The sequence below is a fragment of the Podarcis muralis genome, chromosome 5 (genome assembly GCF_964188315.1).
Source record: "Podarcis muralis chromosome 5, rPodMur119.hap1.1, whole genome shotgun sequence".
NCBI lineage: Eukaryota > Metazoa > Chordata > Lepidosauria > Squamata > Lacertidae > Podarcis > Podarcis muralis.
Window position 1 is genome coordinate 4,832,013 of NC_135659.1, and position 20,314 is coordinate 4,852,326.

General features: G+C 46.8%; 1 protein-coding gene across 2 annotated transcripts in view; it reads right to left on the reverse strand.

Moving 5' to 3' along the window:
- Positions 1-4: 4 nt before the first annotated feature.
- Positions 5-20,314, reverse strand: part of LOC114590548 (small ribosomal subunit protein uS14m-like) — a 144,715-nt gene continuing 124,405 nt past the window's right edge. Inside the window, exons 1-3 of one of the 2 annotated variants that reach the window (XM_077928216.1) lie at positions 4,481-4,584; positions 3,525-3,683; positions 5-434 (exon numbers count right to left, since the gene is read on the reverse strand). In XM_077928216.1, coding sequence (XP_077784342.1) covers positions 252-434; positions 3,525-3,683; positions 4,481-4,513 — 375 coding nt within the window. In that variant the 5' untranslated portion in view covers positions 4,514-4,584 and the 3' untranslated portion in view covers positions 5-251. Of the gene's footprint in view, positions 435-3,524; positions 3,684-4,480; positions 4,585-20,314 lie in introns of those variants that run through there. The other variant, XR_013392825.1, reaches the window with a different exon arrangement.

A 20,314-nucleotide genomic window follows, 5' to 3' on the forward strand; every position in this document is an offset into this window, starting at 1 on the left:
AAAATCCAAGCGTGGGACTGCTTTATTTTTCCATGTCATTTTTAAATATACAAGAGGAGCAAGTGTGGCAGGTTTGACAAAATTAAACAAGGTTGCCCCCTTCTAGCTAAGCGTCTTCTACCAATGGGACTATTCCCCCCCTCCAGACTCCTTACATGCTGCAAGTTATATAACGTGTCTTTAATTCATCCTAGGAGTCGAAATAGAACTCAGTTTTGTCTTTTTTGAAGAAAAGCCTTGTTGGTGGTGGCTCACCACATTGCTCTCTGTACTCCAGAGAGCTGCGCATGGTCAGCCAGATGGCGGAAGACAATTCGGCTTATCCTCCATCGCCACACTACAGCTCGTGGACGGGATGTCAGAACACATCGATTACGGATCCTTGCTGGGCAGGTGTCCCGGGGAAGGGCAGCAATCTCTTTTTCAGCCACTTCCTGGAACAAATAAAAACAGCGGTAGTCCTGGAGCTACTACAGGCAGCACCCCATTTACACACCATCTATTTGCATTCAATCCACTGAAACCTGGAAATGGGGAGCACCATAGAGAGTCCTAGTGACTTGCGAGGAGACCCTTTGCAGAGCCTGAAGAGGACATCCTCTTTGGGCTGTGGGGAGGTCTCCTTGCAAGCCACTAGGATTTTCTAAGTTGCTTCTCATTTACACACATTTCACTGACTCATACAGAGGTCCAGAATGTAACCCCTGTGTAAATTGGGAGACACATGTAGAATATATCATTCACAAGGACGCTGTCTCTTAAAAGTTTAGCAACACAGGAAGGAAATGTGACAGCAACAGCAGTTTTACAACCACTATGGTTGTGACAAATCAAAGCTTTAATTCCCCCAACTAGGAATCTGCAAACTCATTGGCAAAAATAACATGTGTCTCGAATCTGTTCCACTACTGAACTCCTCTTACTGTCAGAAAGTTTTTCCAAATGTTTAGTCTGAATCTCCTTTCTTGTAACTTGAAGCCATTGCCTCGAGTCCTACCCTCCAGAGCAGGAGAAAATAAGCTTGCTCCAGCTTCCATGTGACAAGCCCTTAAGAAAATGGCTATCTCAGTCTCCTCTTTTCCAGGCTAAACATAACCAACTCCTTCAAGCAATCCTCGTATTTTCTTAATTATTTTGCAAGGGAGAGTTGAGAAAAATAAGGAGGAAATATGGAGGGCAAAAGGAAGCGAAGATGAAATTGGGGGTGCAAGGGGGTTTGTGAAAAAAGAGGGAGTAGGAGGCGTGGGAATAGGGTGGAAGATGAAAGGGATGGTGGCTTCATACCTGGGCAGAAGATGAAAAGGGTGCATAGTAGGAGGTAGATTCAGGATGTTACTGTGTGGGAAGTTTGTGTGCGAGGCTGCTTGCACAAAAGGAGAGGGAAGAAGCATGGACATGGGGCGAAGGTAAAAAAGAGTGCAAAGCAGGGTTGCAAAACTGAAGAGAGAAGCAGCTTCAGAAATGGGAAGGTGAAAAGCAATCTTAGTAGTTGCATGATGTGGGAAGGGGAACGTCTAGGAAGTTAATGGGTGAGGAATGGTGGAGGGCAGGTCAGCCCTAGTGTTGTAATAACCAATTTATTACTATAAATTGTTGTTTTCTTTAACAATTAGCAGTTTGTTCCTGGAGCATTCAAATGCCACATGTACACAGGTACTCAACAAAAATACTACCTACGGCAATACATTTAGAAAAAGAAAAAGGAATTTTGTAAAAGGACTGAATCACTATGGAGAACAACCAACAGTTAAATTCTAAAAGCATATAGAAAACAAAAGAGCTTTCATGATGCCTTTTAAATTTAAGAAAGAGTACAGTCTGGAACAGGATAACCAGTAAAAAACTGCCTGGAATTTTTAATTGAAGGACACCATGAGAAAGGTTTTCAATGCATAATAGATGCCACTTCAGGGAACCCACCACAACAAAGACACAATAACTTAAAACAAAATTACAGGATTCCCAAGCAGGTTGCATTCCAAACTGATCCTCAGTGTAATACTGTAACTGCACACAACTGGCTAGCTGCTTCCATACTATTATTTGCTTAGTGGACTCTTAGCTCCTGGAAAGAATAGAAATTGGATAAACCAATGACTAAAAAAGTATGTAAAAAGCAATGGATGAACTGTGGGAAATGAATCAGGAGATGATTCTATTCATAACCTGTTCATAACCTACCGTAAATTTCGCTCTATAACACGCAGATTTTTTCTCCTAAAAAGTATGGGGAAATGTCTGTGCGTGTTATTGAGCGAATGTGTGGCCCCTGAAGCTGACTCGCCGGGGCAAAAATAGGCAAAAATAAGATCGGGCGGGCGGAGGGAAGGCGGAAGCTGCTGCTTTCCTGCATTCTGCCTCAGGGTCTTACTGCCCACCCGCTTCTGTTGCTGCGTTTGCTCAAACTCAACAAAGAGCAGGGAATCCCCTGCCCTCCTGGCAAGCAGAGGGTTAAGGGAATGATCGAGTCCTCCTAATTCTTTCCTAGTCACACTGCGTGCAGGCTCCAGCCCACCACCTCCTCCTCTCCGTGCTCTAGGGACTCGCAGGCAGCCGAAAAACATGCAGCTGGGAGAGAGAGAGAGAGAGGGCTGGCTTGGGGGGGGGGGAACTTTTGCCTTCCTTTCCTCCCCCCCACCCCGTTAAACTCCTCCCCTGCATTCTTAGCCAGCTGCTTCTCCGCACACCCCTCTTGTGCTTCTTGTCCCTTCTGTGTTTTTCCTTCCCTCCCCATTTAAAACGTGGTGACAAAGAACGGATCCACATGGATCCTCAGGGTTTTTGCATTGGGTCACCCCAAATTCACCATCAGATCACATTACATGTCCATGGCTACAGTCTGTACCAAAAAAATCACGCACCCACTGTTGCCTGGGGCTGCAATGGTGCAAAAACGTGGTTACAAAGCATGGATCCACAGGATCTTTGCACTGGGTCACCCCAAATTCACCATCAGATAACATAGCATGTCCATGGCTACAGCCTGCACCAAAAAAATCACGCACCCACTGTGGCCTGGGGCCACAATGGTGCAAAAATGTGGTTACAAAGCATGGATCCACATGGATCCTCAGGATTTTTGCATTGGGTCACCCCAAATTCACCATCAGATCACATAGCATGTCCATGGCTACATCTTGCACCAAAAAAATCACGCACCCACTGTTGCCTAGGGTCACAGTGGTGCAAAAACGTGGTTACAAAGCATGGATCCACATGGATCCTCAGGATTTTTGCATTGGGCTACTCCAAACTCACTGTCAGATCCCATGTCTGTGGCCACAGCATGAACCACAAAAATCATACATCCACTGTTTCATTTAGAATATTTTTTTTCTTGTTTTCCTCCTCTAAAAACTACGTGTGTGTTATGGTCTGGTGCGTGTTATAGAGCGAAAAATACGGTACAATGGTTATATCATGGTGAAATAAAATATATTTTTGAATCTGTGATGTAGATGGGGAGGAGATGCCTGGTTCATTGCTACAACCAAGAATATCTTAAAACAGTATTTTCATCTTACCTGGAGTTCTTTGGGCAAAATTTTGTTTTTCCTAAGGGAATTCAACCGCAGCCTCTGATCTGCATATTCAAAAGCCATCTTCCTTCTCTTAACATCACGTACCATCCTCCAGTCAACATAATAACCCCTTACTTGTCCAACACATGGTATGCGGAAGATCTGTTTTTATAACAAAAATAAATCGGGGTCAAAGTGTGGTACATTTTGTGCAAGTAATCAGATGCAAGCGTCCAGATACTCATCAGTGCATCAGATATTCATCAGTGCATCTGTTCTTTTAAAAAATCTAATTATACTTTTACCTGATTTGCTGACAAACGTTTTTCCAGATTTAGTCTTGGGAGGGAAAGACCACAAAAGTGTGAGCCCACAAATAATTTACTAGCCTACCCACCTGGAGACACAATTGTTTGTAATTTGTAGCACCCCGATGGGGTGACTCAGGGGGAATGCATGCCTGGCTAGCAGAGGGCACTGCAGTACACTATTTCCTACAGGCAACCAAGCGAAATACTATTTACATTCCTGAGTTTATTCTGGCGGCGTGGAGGGAGACAGACTTTGGTGTGGGCTTGTCTTTGGGGCCCAATAACCCACGGGACGAAATCCCGGCTTTCTGTCCCCCAAGGGCAACCTCCACAGCAGCTGACACCTCTCCAAGCGAAATGAGACGCTCGTGTCCTTCACCCCCCACCCCCCCGAGCACAGGCCTGGAAAGGACTCTGTGTGCTTTCTAATTGTCGCCTTTTCTACGTTCCCGATCTGTCAGCCGCCTCGAGCCCCTCTCGGGAGAAAGGCGGCGCACAAAACAACCCGCTTGCGGGGAGGCGAAACACCCGCCAGGCGCGGCTCCGTCTCTGACGGGGCTGAAACTTGACAACCCGCAGCCGAGGCCACCCCGGCGCGGGGGAAAGGGCGGCCCCCCAGGAGGAGACACGCGCGACCGCGACCCTCACCTGACGAGACGCCGCCTGCAGCACCGCCGCCATCTTGCGCCCCGCCGGCCCCACAAGGCTGCTCGCCAACGGCGGCGCGAAGGAGAGCTGCGCATGCGTCGCCAGCAGTTAGGCGGAGCTACTCAAGTATAAGGCACGGCGGCGTGGCGGAGAAGAGCGCGGCCCCGCCCCCTTTGCCCTCGCCATACTAGCCTCCAACGGCGTCGCGGCAGACTGCGCATGCGTCGCCAGTAGTTAGGCGGAGCTAACTGCGCCTAGTGGGACATAGAGATGCTTCGGGAAATGTGCGCTCGCACTTGAAGGAGAGAATGCGGGAGGTTCAGCTAAAGCGGAGAAGGGAAGCCTGTTTGGGGGCGGGGAGGGAAAAAGCAAAACAAAAGCAAAATGAGAATGATAGAAATTAATAGTATGTGATATAATAGAGGAACCTGTATTAGGTGAAATAGGTGATATCATGCAGTGTGTAAAAGGGAAGCGTGCAAAAACAGCATGGAAGGAAAGGCAGGGAGCCAAATCCCAAAGAGAAATGGATAACAAATTTGAAACTGGTGAAAGTAATGAAATATAATTTAAAAATTAATATTGAGAATAATAGAATTCAAGGGAACCCCAGGGGTCATCTAGTCCGATGCTGGAAACTCAACACACAGCTCCCCATCCAGTTTGAAGCAATACCTGACCCTGCTTAGCTTTGCAAATGTGCTAGCAGCTTATCACATTTTGGAAGAAGAAGAGGAGTTTGGATTTGATATCCCGCCTTTCACTCCCCTTCAGGAGTCTCAAAGCGGCTCACAATCTCCTTTCCCTTCCTCCCCCACAACAAACACTCTGTGAGGTGAGTGGAGCTGAGAGACTTCAGAGAAGTGTGACTGGCCCAAGGTCACCCAGCAGCTGCATGTGGAGGAGCGGAGACGCAAACCCGGTTCCCCAGATTACGAGACTACTGCTCTTAACCACTACACCACACTGGAACTATTATCTTGCAAAGTCAGCCAAATAAGAATACTTTAACAAACCTCAGAGAATAGAAAACAAGAGACAGCAGGTGAGTAATAAAAGGAAATGTGCCTTTTGTAGTGCACAAAAGCTTAATAATACTCGTTTGTCAGTTTCATACTACAAGACTATTGTTTATGTTGCAGCAACAGGCTAGCAGGGCTACCTGTGGTGTGTCAAACCATTCCTGCCTGAGGCGCAATATTGCCTGCACTGATGGGCAGCAGCTGTCCAGGGCTTCAGGCAGGAAACATCTGCAGAGACAGCTGATATTCAAGCAGAGACCTTCTGCACAGAAAGCAGATGCTCTACCAGTGAGCCATGACCCTCATGACTGCCCAACCCCTTTATTTACGGGATCTTTGAACTTTACAAAATGAGTATTGTAGGGAGAAGGCAGGTTGGAAATGAATTCAAATAAATTTAGCACAATACTGAGCCAAAAAGGGACCCCAGAGCAGCTAGCAGGTGTGTCCAAAAAAGACAACAGCTGTGTACACACCATATGTTTAAAGTGTTAAGTTGTAGGTGAACATATCAGACGACACAGCGATTCTTCAGACAGCTCTTGTTTATTCACAGGCCAGAACAGAACTGAACTGAAGGGTTCAGCCAGCCTGCTTATATAGAGCTCCACTAGAACGCAACAGTAACCATTTTCTGTAACTATCCAATCATTGAATGTCACTTTCGATCCCTTATTTGCATATGTAGACCTGAACTATCTACAGTATCCCCCTGCTGGCCCAGGGTGAGAACTTCAGTACATAACATACAGAACATTTCTCTCTCCCCCTACCCAAAATCCTGGGAGCTGTAGTTTGTTATGGGTGATAGGAATTGTAGCTCTGTGAGGGCTAAACTACAGTTTCCAGGATTCTTTGGGGCAAGTCATGTGCTTGGAAAATGTGTATGCAGACAGTCTCAGCCCTCAGGCTTAGTCTAAAAAGGGGAAATATAAAAGGAATACAGTCCTAAATGGCTTGGCTTCTACATCATATCCTGATCATTTCCTCCTCGTCCCATAGGCTTGTAATACAGTGGTACCTTGGGTTACATACGCTTCAGCTTACATACGCTTCAGCTTACAGACTCCGCTAACCCAGAAATAGTACCTCGGGTTAAGAACTTTGCTGAAAACTTGGCCTGAGCCGCTAATAGATTGAGCTCCCCTTTGCCACTGCACATCTGAAGGCAGTATCCAAAACAGCACACCTACTTACCCACCCTCAGAGAAGTATGGGAAGGTTGGAAGATTTTGCAAGCAGTTCTGATTGTGCAGTAGATCTTCCCCTTTTCTGCTGTACCACAAATTGGCTGAATTTGTGAATGGGTTTGGCAGAGATGGTACACAAATGTACACCAGGGGATGCTAGTGCCTTAAAGGAGAGCTCTGGCACAGTTCCATCATTACGGATAGTGATGATCTCAAGTCTTTGAGCCCCAGGCCTTAGGTAGTCAAAACAGCATGCAAGAGGGAAAGATAATCAGACTTGGGTTTGTGAACATGCACAAGGTTTGGAAGAGTACACAAATCTTTTTTTTTTTTTTTGCAGGGGGGGGGGACGACTTCAAGGGGACTTCCCCCAAAAGTAGCCCAACAAGAACTGAGCTGGGAATGGAGTGTTGTGGAGGGGTGGTGGTGAGAAAACTGAGGTATGTGTGTGTATGAAATTGAGGGCTTATCCACACTTGCCTTTTGCCCCACACTTTTCAGGCAGAGTCCATGCTTAAAAGCACTGATTGAGCACTGTTGTTGCTGGCTTTTGCCCCAGAGCTTTCTTCACAAAAATCCACTCTTTAAAGCTCAATCGGAACAAATGGTGTGTTATGTACTGAAGTTCTCACCCTGGGCCAGGAGGGGGATACTGTAGATAGTTTTCACTCAGGTCCACATATGCAAATAAGGGATTGAAAGTGATGTTCAGTGATTGGATAGTTACAGAAAGTTGTTACAGTTGTGTGATACTGGAGCTCTATATAAGCAGGTTGGCTGAACCCTTCAGTTCAGTTCTGTTCTGGCCTGTGAATAAACAAGAGCTGTTTGAAGAATCACTGATATGTTCACCCACAACTTAACATGGCAGATCACAGGGTAAGCTTGGACTGTTCCTGGAAAAGGCAGAGGAAGGTAACTGGATAAGCCCCAAGAGTCTGAATTCCAGAAAAGAAGCATTCCATGTTGAAACATTTTGGAGCAGCAAGTTTTGTTTATGAGGAAATCCTTTCTAAAAGAGGCATATTCTTCCTCCTTTTTATGTTCCATCCTGAATATGCTTACCGTATTTTTCGCTCTATAACACGCACCAGACCATAACACGCACGTAGTTTTTAGAGGAGGAAAACAAGAAAAAAATATTCTAAACAAAACAGTGGATGTATGATTTTTGTGGTTCATGCTGTGGCCACAGACATGTGATCTGACGGTGAGTTTGGGGTAGCCCAATGCAAAAATCCTGAGGATCCATGTGGATCCATGCTAAAGTCGCCCTAAAGTCGCAGGGGCGCTGGGGGAGTGAACAGGAAGCAGGAGGAGGAGAACAATCCCTCTCACACACAGACACACACACACACAGAGTATCAATCCTAAAGTCGCAGGAGAGGCAGGGGCGCTGGGAGTGGGAAGCAAGAGAAGGAGAACGATTCCCCCCCCTCTCTCTCACACACACACAGAGTATCAATCCTAAAGTCGCAGGAGAGCGCAGGGGCGCTGGGAGAGTGAAGGGGAAGCAAGAGGAGAACGATGCCTCACACACACACAGACACACACACACACAGAGTATCAATCCTAAAGTCGCAGGAGAGCGCAGGGGCGCTGGGAGTGGGAAGCAAGAGAAGGAGAACGATCCCCCCCCCTCTCTCTCACACACACACAGTATCAATTATAAAGTCGCAGGAGAGCGCAGGGGCGCTGGGAGAGTGAAGGGGAAGCAAGAGGAGAACGATGCCTCACACACACACAGACACACACACAGACACACACACACACACACACACACACACAGAGTATCAATCCTAAAGTCGCAGGAGAGCGCAGGGGCGCTGGGAGAGTGAAGGGGAAGCAAGAGGAGAACGATGTCTCACACACACACAGACACACACACACACACACACACACAGAGTATCAATCCTAAAGTCGCAGGGGCGCTGGAAGTAGCAGGGGCGCTGGGAGAGTGAAGGGGAAGCAAGAGAAGGAGAACGATGCCTCACACACAGAGAGACACACAAAGTATCACTCCTAAAGTCGCAGGAGAGCGCTGGGGCGCTGTGAGAGTGAACAGGAAGGAGGAGGAGGAGAACGATAGCTCAAGCACACACACACACACACACACACACACACACACACAGCCCCTACAGTGGCTGATCCAAAATCGGACAGCAAAAAACTGCAGGCAGGGACACGGGGTTGTTTTAAAGCAACCAGCCCCGATCTGCTTCTCTCCCTCCTCCCGGCTAGGCTGGCTGAAAAGCTTTGCTGCTACTTAGCAGCTCAGTGGAGAAGAGAGAGGGACATAGAGCACGGGGTTGTTTTAAAGCAACCAACCCCGCTCTGCTTCTCTCCCTCCTGCCCGGCTCGGCTCGCTGACAGGAGCCGCTTACACCCGCTTTGCAGTTTCAAAGAGAGCCACGGACTGCTCACAACTGCAGCGGATTCCCCTGCCATCTGTAGGCATTCGCTCCATAACACGCACAGACATTTCCCCTTACTTTCCAGGAGGAAAAAACTGCATGTTATAGAGCGAAAAATACGGTATATGTGCTTCTGCATATTAAACTGTAGCCATTATCAGTTTGATTTGAACTGTCGCTATAACCACTGGTGCTGTAGTACAGTATATTTTAAAGGACAGAATCTCATCAGGACAGCTGTCATATAGCCATGCTAACAAGGAAAGTCCAATAATCTGGGTAGCTGTGCTGATCCAATACTGCAATTATATTATAATACCAGGGCTTACGCCCCTGCTTGCTTCACTCACTAACAGTAGCGGAGTGGGCTTCTTGTTCCAGTCTGTGGCAATGGCAGCATCTCAGCCATTCGCAGGAGACTCTGGAAGAGGGGAGGGGGGTAGCCTGAGGCTGAATTGCCTTCCATACCTTGTTGAGGGGTATCGATTAGAAAGGAGACCCGCAATCATCTCCCGAGTCCATTATTGCCTCCATGGAAGCGGGGTGTGTGTGTGTGAGGCGCTGGGTGTTAAGCCCTCCATCATCGAAGTAGTCTCTGAGTCCGCCATGTTAAGCAGCCAAGCACCTCTACAATGCGTGTGTGTAGAAACAGAACATACAAGCATGCATTATATTCAGGAAAGGTGCTTGCATAAATGCGAACATTACGAAAATTGCATGCAGCACTGGATTTGCATGAGGACTCCTCTTTAAAAATGGAAAGTACTGCAGAAATGTGGAGGATCAAATCTAAGACTGGGAAAATGAGAAATGGATGGACACTGAAATGGACCAATTTGTCAGTTGCTGCTAGCTGCAGCTAGAATCCCTACGCAGAACTACAATCCACACCTCTGGGTCCCAGTGAAACTTGTAGAAGCAGCCCCTTCCCTTGCCCTTTCCCTGAAATAGGCAGCCCTTAGTATTTCACTTCTTCCTTTCATGAAGATGAAGACCTTTAGAGGCCCTAAAGCAGTCAAAATATTAGGTTGCCTCCCCCTAAGCTATTCAAAATAAATAGGGGAAGAACGTGCAGTGGGGTGTAAGGGAGTCTAGTGAAGTTCTGTTTTCCCCCATGTATATGTTCTACTGAGTAATCCAGGGGTGTCTCTGCCTTTTTGCATTGGGAGTGAGGCTCACGGGACTCAGCAAGCATGCATAGGATTGTGCTGTGAAGGCCTAGAGACCAGGGGGTGGCAAGTTGAATAAAATATCAGGTGGGGGGACCAGGTAAACCCCGTCCTGTGTAATCGATCACATGACATGGTGCACACATACCATTTGAATGGCAATGCCCATCAACTTTGGGGGAAGGCGGGCCCCCTCAAATATTTTATGGGGGGTGGGCTGAAGGGACCTTGGTCCCTAGGAGTTGGCTCCTATACTAGAGGCAGGGAGAAAGGGCTAGCATCTCTTGTATTTTTAAAAAAATATTTTTTATTGAGTTTTCCACATATTCACATTTTGTTACATAATTCTATGACTTAATATATTACTCTGTAAGAGCATCGACCTCCTTCCCTCCCTCTTTCTGACTTCCACATAACTTTCCATATTCTTCGCATTTCTATAAGCACTTATTTACCCTTGTCAAATTATAATATTTCACCTTATTATCGGTAAATCAGTTCCTTATATTTACATTACAGAGCCTTTCAATTCAAGCCTACAAACATTTTCAAATGTTTACAATTTTCTTTCATAGAAAATATAAATTTGTTCCAGTCCTTACGAAACAGTTCGTCACGCTGATTCCGGATCTTCCCCGTCAACTTGGCCATCTCTCCGTACTCCATCATCTTGACCTGCCAATCTTCCAGTGTTGGGAGTTCCCGCTGCTTCCATTTCTGACCCAGAAGTGTCCTTGCAGCCGTTGTGGCATACATACACATGTTTACATCACTTTTATGTATTTCCTCACCAATTAAGCCTAATTAAAATGCCTCTGGTTTTTTTTTATTAAAATTATATTTCAAAACCGTTTTTACCTCGTTGTATATTATGTCCCAGAAGGCTTTCACTTTAGAACAAGTGGGTTAGCATCTCTTGTAACTCACATTCACTTTCAAACACACCTTGTGTGCACAGTGAAATCATTGTGGGTTTTTAGTTGTTTTTCTGTTTTACAAAGACATCAGGGCAGTTAATTACCAGGGACAAACACTGGCAAACAGGGTAATAACAAAAAAGAAAAAAGAAAATTCCATTAAAATTCCATTTAAAAAAGAAAATTCCATTAAGACCTTTTCATAGTACATTACACTAAAAAGCAAGAAAAATACTAAGTCCTCTTTCACAGATAAATCTTAAGTTGCCCCACACAATTCCCCAGCATAGGAATAGTGTGAGTGGAGGCTGGGTGCACCCCATTGGAGACCCCAGGCGGAGTAGTAGGGGAATCTCATCCTTTACTTCCACACAAGGGTGACAGGCCAAATCATCTGTCAGGATAGATATGGTGGCCACGATTTCGCTGAAAACCTGATGTCTTAGGATTCACAACAAAGCAACAGCAAACACTTGCTAAAGACCCCCTGAAATGTTTGGCAGTGAAAACCCCACATTTCATGGCACCCCAAAAAATGAGCCTTTGGCGCCCTAACTCACGGGATCCCAATTTCTCCAAAAGTCAGACGTTGTCCAATTCACTCCAAAGCGGCACCAAACACCCAGAGAATGCCCCCTGCAAGGTTTGGGGGTGAAAACACTACATTTCACATCGCCCCACAAAATGAGCCCTCGACGCCGTAACCCACATGGTTGTCAGGGGCTGGACTGAGGAGGAATGGTGGGAGCCCCCCCCCCTCTCGAGGACCTGCTCCACAACTCCAATTTATAAAGATTATAATCCAAGTTAACGAGTTCTTCTTGCAATTAGAGGTCAAGAGATATGTAAAAGTCAGTGCTTTATATGATTCAGCCACATGGTGGAGCAATACACAAAGATTAAAGAAGCCATGATAGCCAGCTCTGAAAAGCTGGGGTGGTTTGTGTCTTCAAAGGCATGGCAGTGTGGCTTGAAGTTAATGACTTGTAACACCTCACAGTCATCATCATAATATAATAATAATAATTTATTATTTATACCCAGCCACTCTGGGCAGCTTCCAACAAAATATTAAAATAAAAAAGTCTGTCAAACATTCAAAGCTTCCCAGAACAGGGCTGCCTTCAGATGTCTTCTAAATGTCAGGTAGCTGTTTATCTCTTTGACATCTGGTGGGAGGGGGTTCCACAGGGCAGGCATCACTACCCTGTAACTTGGCTTCTCGTAGGGAGGGAACCGCCAAAAGGCCCTCAGCGCTGGACCTCAGTGTCCAGGCAGAATGATGGGGGTGGAGGCGCTCCTTCAGGTATACTGGGCCTTTGAGGCCGTTTAGGGCTTTAAAGGTCAGCACCAACACTTTGAATTGTGCCCGGAAACATACTGAGAGCCAATGTAGGTCTTGGGGGCCACTCCCAGTCACCAGTCTAGCTGCCGCATTCTGGATTAGTTGTAGTTTCCGGGTCACCTTCAAAGGTAGCCCCACGTAGAGCGCATTGCAGTAATCCAAGCGGGAGATAACCAGAGCATGCACCACTCTGGCGAGGCAATCCGCAGGCAGATAGGGTCTCAGCCTGCGTACTAGATGAAGCTGGTCAACAGCTGCCCTGGACACAGAATTGACCTGCGCCTCCATGGACACCATGAACTGAAAGGTCCCGGGGGCGTTACCCTGAGCCTCAGCCACAAGGAATGTGCAGCAGCAGAAAATGGTAACGCTGTTCTAGATTGCATCTATGGAAGTCCAGGGTCCTGGTGAAAGGAAGTCCAAGTCCTACTCTCTCCTACCTTGGTCAGGCCACACCTGGAGTCCTGTGTCCAGTTCTGGGCATCATCATTTAAGAAGGATGTTGACAAGCTGGAATGTGTGCAGAGGAGGGCAACCAAGACAACCAAGGGTCTGGAAACTAAGATTGAAGAGAAACACTTGAAGGAGCTGGGTAGGTTTGGCCTGGAAAAGAGGAAACTGAGAGGAGATCTGACAGCCATCTTCCAATATCTTAAGGGCTGTCACATGGAAGAGGGAACAAGCTTGTTTTCTCCTGCTCTAGATGGTAGGACTCGAACCCATGGATTCAAGTTATAAGAAAGTAGACTAAACATTCATAAAAACTTTCTGACAGTAAGGGCTGTTTGGCATTGGAACAGATTCCCATGAGAGGTGGTGGAAACTCCTTCCTTGGAGGTTACTAAGCAGAGGTTGGGTGGCCGTCTGCCATGGATGCTTTTGCTGAGATTCCTGCATCCCAGGGGGTTGGACTAGATGACCCTTGGTGTCCCTTCCAGCTATAAGTTTCTATGATTCTATGAAATTGATCTGGATTAATGACAGCCATCCACCAGTTCCATATGCAAAACTGCTTCCCACCCCACCCCCTTACTTATTAATATATATAAAAATACATTAAAGTAGTCAAATAATAACTTACAAAAAGGATCAATAAATGTGTCACCTTTATTATATAAACTGTTATCATAATCACATGTCAAAATTTCTTTTGTGAATGAAATAAAATGGTTCCAATCAGTTTTTAATAACCAACAATCAAATGTAGTGCTTGGGGTACAGCTTAGATCAATTCCCCAGATGTTCAGTGTCCAGGGGTTCAGTGCCTGGCACCCAGAAACTCATGGCAAAGGGGAGTCTGGCACCAAGTAACTCATAACATTTCACTTCCTTGCAAGCTAAGGAAAGCTGTTGATTGGCAGAAGACACTGGGCAGAAACAGAAAGAAACAGGGGGATGAGGGGGTCTAAGGGTGAAGTCCTGCTCCTGTCCATCCTAATACTGGACAGATGATTACAGGATGTTGAGAAGGGTCATTTTTTACTATTAATTGAGAAACAGCAGCCATAGTCTAGGCCAGGAGTGTTTTTCCTTGGTGACACCGCCATGTTGAAAAGTGTGTGTTTGCTAGGTGTTTCCTGTCCTGTCCAGAAATGCACCGTGCTGGATGAAGCCAGCTCTAGATCCTTCCTAAATAAATAAAATAAAAACCGACTGGAAGATATATTTGAAAAATTAATGTTAAGGGGAACAATTCACATTGTTAAGCAAGGTAGCTAAAGCAACAGGGTCAGGGCCTCCATTGTGACACGTCCCCCTGCTGAGTGACTTGGCTGAGGACTTTGGGAAGAGCAACTACTTGAGGATAGTTCAGGAGAAAGGAGGTGGTTTGTGAGAAGTAATGATGTTTTCCGGCAAAATAAAGATTTCTTCTTCTTGAGTGTAAGTAGAATGTCTAATTCTTTCTGCATTCTGCTTCTTTTGCTCTCCCTCAGGATTTAGAAACATAGGGCAGTAAGGCAATCTGGAAAAAGCCTAAGTAAAGGTACAGGGACCCCTGACCGTTAGGTCCAGTCGCGGACGACTCTAGGGTTGCGCGCTCATCTCGCTCTATAGGCTGAGGGAGCCGGCGTACAGCTTCCGGGTCATGTGGCCAGGATGACGAAGCCGCTTCTGGCAAAAGCAGAGCAGTGCACGGAAAGGCTGTTTACCTTCCCGACAGAACGGCACCTACCGTATTTTTGGCTCTATAGGACGCACCGGACCATAAGACGCACCGGATTATAGGAGGGGGAGAACAGGGGGGGGGATTCTCTCCCTCTCTGCTCAGTGTCCCTTCAGCGAAGCGGCAGGAGAAATGGAGCCCCTTCCATTTCTCCTCCCGCTTCGCTGAAGGGGCGCTGCGCAGAGAGGGAAAAATGTGCACCGACCCCTCTCGCTCTCCAGGCTTCAGGCGGCTATCCGCAAGCCTTCTGAGTGCAGCGGGAACTCCTGCTGCGCTTGGAAGGCTTGCGGATAGCTGCCTGAAGCCCCCAGAGTGCAGCCTTTGAAGCCTCCGCAGAGCAGCGGGGTGAAGGCACCCCGCTGCCCTGCGGAGGCTTTGTGCAGCCATCCCCAAGCTAGAACAGTGAGACGGAGCACCGCACAGCGCTCCTTCTGCCTGCTCTGGCTTTGGGCTTAGCTGCGCAGCCTGCATTCACTCCATAGGGCGCACACAAATTTTCCCTTAATTTTTGTTTTTTTTATAATATATTTTTTATTAGCAAACCAATCAAATCACAATAGTTCCAAATTACAAAACCGAATTTTAAATTTTGGTTGGGGGTACCCATGCTTCGAGCTCAGAAAGGGATCCAATCATCTCTAATTTCTGCTGCTTTGATCATTTTCCCTTAATTTTTGGAGGGGGAAAAGTGTGTCCTATAGAGTGAAAAATACGGTATTTATCTACTTCCACTTTCGAACTGCTAGGTGACTTCAGGTGGCTATCCGCAAGCCTTCGAAGTACAGCAGGAACTCCTGCTGCGCTCCGAAAGCTTGCGGATAGCTGCCTGAAGCCAACGGAGTGCAGCCTTTGAAGCCTCTGCAGAGCAGCGGGGTGAAGGCACCCCGCTGTCCTGCGGAGGCTTTGCGCAGCCATCCCCAAGCTAGAACAGTGAGACGGAGCGCTGCGCAGTGCTCCGCCTCACTGTTCTGGCTTTGGGGACGGCCTTTGAAGCCTTCGCAGGGCAGCAGGGGGGCTTCACCCTGCTTCCCTGCGGAGGCTTTGCGCAGCTAACCCCAAGCTAGAACAGCGAGACGGAGCGCTGCGCAGCGCTCCTTCTCCCTGCTCTGGCTTTGGGCTTAGCTGCGCAGCCTGCATTCACTCCATAGGGCGCACACAAATTTTCCCTTAATTTTTGTTTTTTTTATAATATATTTTTATTAGCAAACCAATCAAATCACATTAGTTCCAAATTACAAAACCGAATTTTAAATTTTTGTTGGGGGTACCCATGCTTTGAGCTCTTAAAGGAATCCAATCATCTCTTATTTCTGCTGCTTTGATCATTTCCCCTTAATTTTTGGAGGGGGGAAATAGCGTCCTATAGAGCGAAAAATACGGTATTTATCTACTTCGACTTTGTGCTTTCGAACTGCTAGGTTGGCAGGTGCTGGGACCGAGCAGCGGGAGCTCACCCCGTCGTGGGGATTCGAACTGCCGACCTTCTGATCAGCAAGCCCTAGGCTCTGTGGCCACCCGTGTCCCTACGGAAAAAGCCTATCGCAGACCAAATCCCCCTCCCAAACCTGGTATGTAAGGGCTTCCGGTTTTTCCGCCCTCCGTTGTGGATGTGCTTCGTGGGTTCTCTGCGCCTAGCAGCTGTTAGAGGGAACTTTGGGGGGCAACGCGGAGGCTACACGACCCCCAAAAAGGCTCTGGGCGTGGCCCAGGGCTGACATTGTCCGGCAGCGTCAAAAAAGGAACCCTTCGAAGCCCACGTCCTAACCAGGAGGTGAGTCGACAGAGAGTACCTAGACGCAAGGACACGAGCAATCCTCAGCAGCAAGCCTCAAAGTCCCAAAGGGTAAGAACGGCAGCTAACAAGGAGAGCTTGAGGAGAAGAGGGTCTGTGAGACTTATTAATACAAACTGAACTGCTCAGAAACAGACCCAAAAGACTAGCACATAAAGAGTAAAGAATGGTAGATTTTATCTTAAACATATTGGAAATCTTTCTCATTATACGTAAGCATAAGCAAAGATTTCTCTAACAAGTACCAGTAAGAAAAGGAAGACAGATTCAAATTTCACTCTGCAGCAGGAGTACTAGCCCATTAAAAGAAGCGGAATTCAAGGACTTAACTTGTTTTTTACTTTGAAGTGGCGTGAGCCCAGCGAAAGAGACTGAGTTAAAAGACTTGGATTGTCAGCGCTGTTTGTGGTAAAAGAGTGGAAGTTACTGGAAAACAAAGGTAAAAGAGAAGGCAACACTTTTAATATTGAACTTATATTAAACACTAACCTATAAAGATGGCAAAGATGGCATAGCGTGGTCTAGGAGAAACGGCTGGACTAATTGGAGAATCGGGAAGAGAAGAAAAGTGGCGAAAGGAGGGGCAGAACTGCACAAAAGAGGAAAGGGACTATAAAATTAAAGATGAGCATCTTTAGCTTGAGGAGGTAGTTTGTGAGAAAGGAAATACGTTTTCTGGTGTAATGAAGAGACTTTCTTCATCTAAAGTATAAGTAGGATTCCTAATTCCTTCTGCATTCTGTTTCTTTTACTATCCCTCAAGATTCAGAAACATAGGGAACCATGTCATGGTTAGATTAGTTTATAAAGATTGGCTGCGTGAGCTGCTGGTCTCCTGCTGTCACGTGCCAAAGATCCATCCCCTGGTCTGTGAGGAGGAGGAGGAAGAGATATTGGAAGAGAAATGGGAGGATGAAGTGATGGTTATGAAGATCAGAAGGAATCTTTAGTGAAGGTGAAAACAATTTATGTAAGACCAAGCGACCAGGGGATGGATGCCACCGATCTATAGATGGGGAGTGTTGATCTTTGTTCTTGAGGAACAGGGAGGCCAGAGAGAATCTGGATCACTGGGATGGGGGGAGGCAGCTCCCTGATTCAAGAAGAGTTCAGGGATGGGATGAGGAAGGGAGGAAGGGAGAATAACGCAAGCCACCTGGAGATCCTTGCAGGAAAGATGGGCCATCAATGTAGTAATCAATGAAAAAATTAAGAATTCTTTCTCTTCATTTCTCTTCATTTCTCTTCATTTCTCTTCCAGGCAGCGATAGCAGTGAGGCCAGCAGCTCCAGTACAGCTCTACCCCACTCCAAGACCCAGTTCTCCCTTCGCCCAAAACCCAAGTATCTAAATAAATAAATAATAGGGATGCGGGTGGCACTGTGGGTTAAACCACAGAGCCTAGGACTTGCCTATCAGAAGGCTGGCGGTTCGAATCCCCACGACGGAGTGAACTCCCGTTGCTCGGTCCCTGCTCCTGCCAACCTAGCAGTTCAAAAGCAGGTCAAAGGGCAAGTAGATAAATAGGTAATGCTCCGGCGGGAAGGTAAAGGGCGTTTCCGTGCGCTGCTCTGGTTCAGAAGCAGCTTAGTCATGCTGGCCACATGACCCGGAAGCTGTTCATGACCGGTCCGCCAATAAAGCAAGATGAGCGCTGCAACCCCAGAGTCGGCCACGACTGGACCTAATGGTCAGGAGTCCCTCTACCTTGATATATTTCAAAAACACTGAGTCTCCAGTGTGGTCTCTCGTCACAAGGAAACAGACTTTATAAAGAGGCAACCTTTCAAACTTCTTATAAATGGAAACTGGGGAAAGCCCCCTCCAAAAGAATAGACTGTGCCCAGTGACTAGCTGATCCACATGCCTGTTCAGTTGACGCTCTAGATGCCTACTCAGTTGTTCTCCAAGGCTGTTGAAAGAGAGAATGGCCAGTGTGGCAGGCTGTGCGAGCTGCTGGCCTCCTGCTGTCGTGCCCCTAAAATCCACCCCCTGGTCTCCGAGGAGGAGGAGGAAGAGATATTGGAAGAGAAACGGAATGAGGAAGTAAATATAATTAAAGAAAGGGAGAATAGCATAAGCCATCTGGAGATCCTTGAAGGAAAGATGGGTTGTCAACATAATAAGAAATGGAAAGATTAAAAATATTTTCTCTTCTTCTCTCTTCCGGGCAGCGACAGCAGTGAGGCCAGCAACTCCAGCACAGATCTCCCTCCCCACCAAGACCCAGTCCCCCCCTTCCCCACAAACCCAAATAGAAAAATAAAATAAAAATCATCATCATCATTATTATTCTAATCAAGTTCCTTTACAAACATGCTATTCTGTGATCATCCTTTTATCCTAGGCGGTGCTTTTTCCTACGTTTGTGAGCATGAGTGGAAATCCTGAGTCTCGCTGCAGGAGTTGACAGTTTGGCTCCTTCCCTTGTTGTTGCTCCTAGATGGAACTGCGCATGTGCGAAGACAAGACAGAGCCTTCCAAACTGGATCAATAAACGTGTCACCCGTTGTCTGAAAACCACTGTCCTAATCACATGCCAGATTGTCTTTTTTGAATGAAATAAAATTCTTTCAAATAGTTTTTTAATGTTGGCATTTGTCTGTCTTGAGAAGCAATGGAGTGCGCCTCCGGGGGTGAGGTCAAAAGTCAAGCAACGGTGTCAGCAGTCCCAAAGTGACCTCTCCAGGGAGCAAGACTGGGCAGTGTGTCTGGAGGTCCTGGGCTTCCCAGATGACAAGACTCCCTGTCTTGGCCTTGCAGATGGGTCTCCAAGGAAAGCAGAGTTAGGCACCAGTTGGGCTGCAGGAGATGTCAGAAGGGGTTGTAAACGGCGCCATCCAACCGCCTGAGGGACTCCACTCCAGATTTGTGTAGGCTTTACTCCTTAGCCTTTTCAGCTCCCAAAGATATCCCACAAGGCAAATTAGGATCAGAGTTTTCCTTCTCTTCGATGGGCTATCTTTATAGGTGGATGAGCCCCATCTGCCCCTCACTTCCCTCCACAGCATTGCAGAAACCACCTTCTTGACCACTGGGCCCACGCTTGGTCTTGTCCGCTCAATCTGCTGGAGCCCGTCTTGGCACACAGGGGAAGTTCCTGAGCATTTGAGATTCCTTGGCTGCTCTCACCTGGTTTAGGTGGCCAGTCAAACCGTTCCCAGGATGTGGCCTCTGTCACATGCTGACCGTTTCTAGGAGCAAGAGAACAAACTTTTTATTAAAGAATGGAAATGGTTGAATGAATAGTTACAAACTGTAAACAGATAAGAACATTGGCAGGATTATTGGAATAACCTGCAGTTTAATAAGATTATCTATTTAAAGCAGATGCATAAATGAAGAAATTGAGGTAATTTGGATATGCATAAGATATGGAGAATCAATTTAAAGAACTGCAGAAAGAGGGGGAAGGAAGTCAAGTTTTGAAATGCTAAAATGACTGCAAAATTATTGAAATGTATAAACTTGAAAATCATGATTCAGCTTTCCAGTTATAGCTTTTGCGGTGATGAGGCATGTGAGCCTCAACTGTCCTGCATCTACTCCAGCTGAGGAATCACACACCTCCTCCCCAAGCTAGCGAGCCCCACCTGGGCTGTGGGTCCTTGCCTTCCGTCCCTCCCAACTGACAGTTGTTAGTTCTGGAATCCTGAGCTTGAGGGGGGGTACATCCCATTTCGCCCCGTGGGACACTCACCACCCCTTAGCCACCTGCCTTTGGCGCTGCAGCAGTGATGGCTTTGGTCCCTGAAAGAGCATGCAAGATCTCTCCCAAATCTCAATACATATTTTGCTCTCCTGGACATCTTGCAAGACTT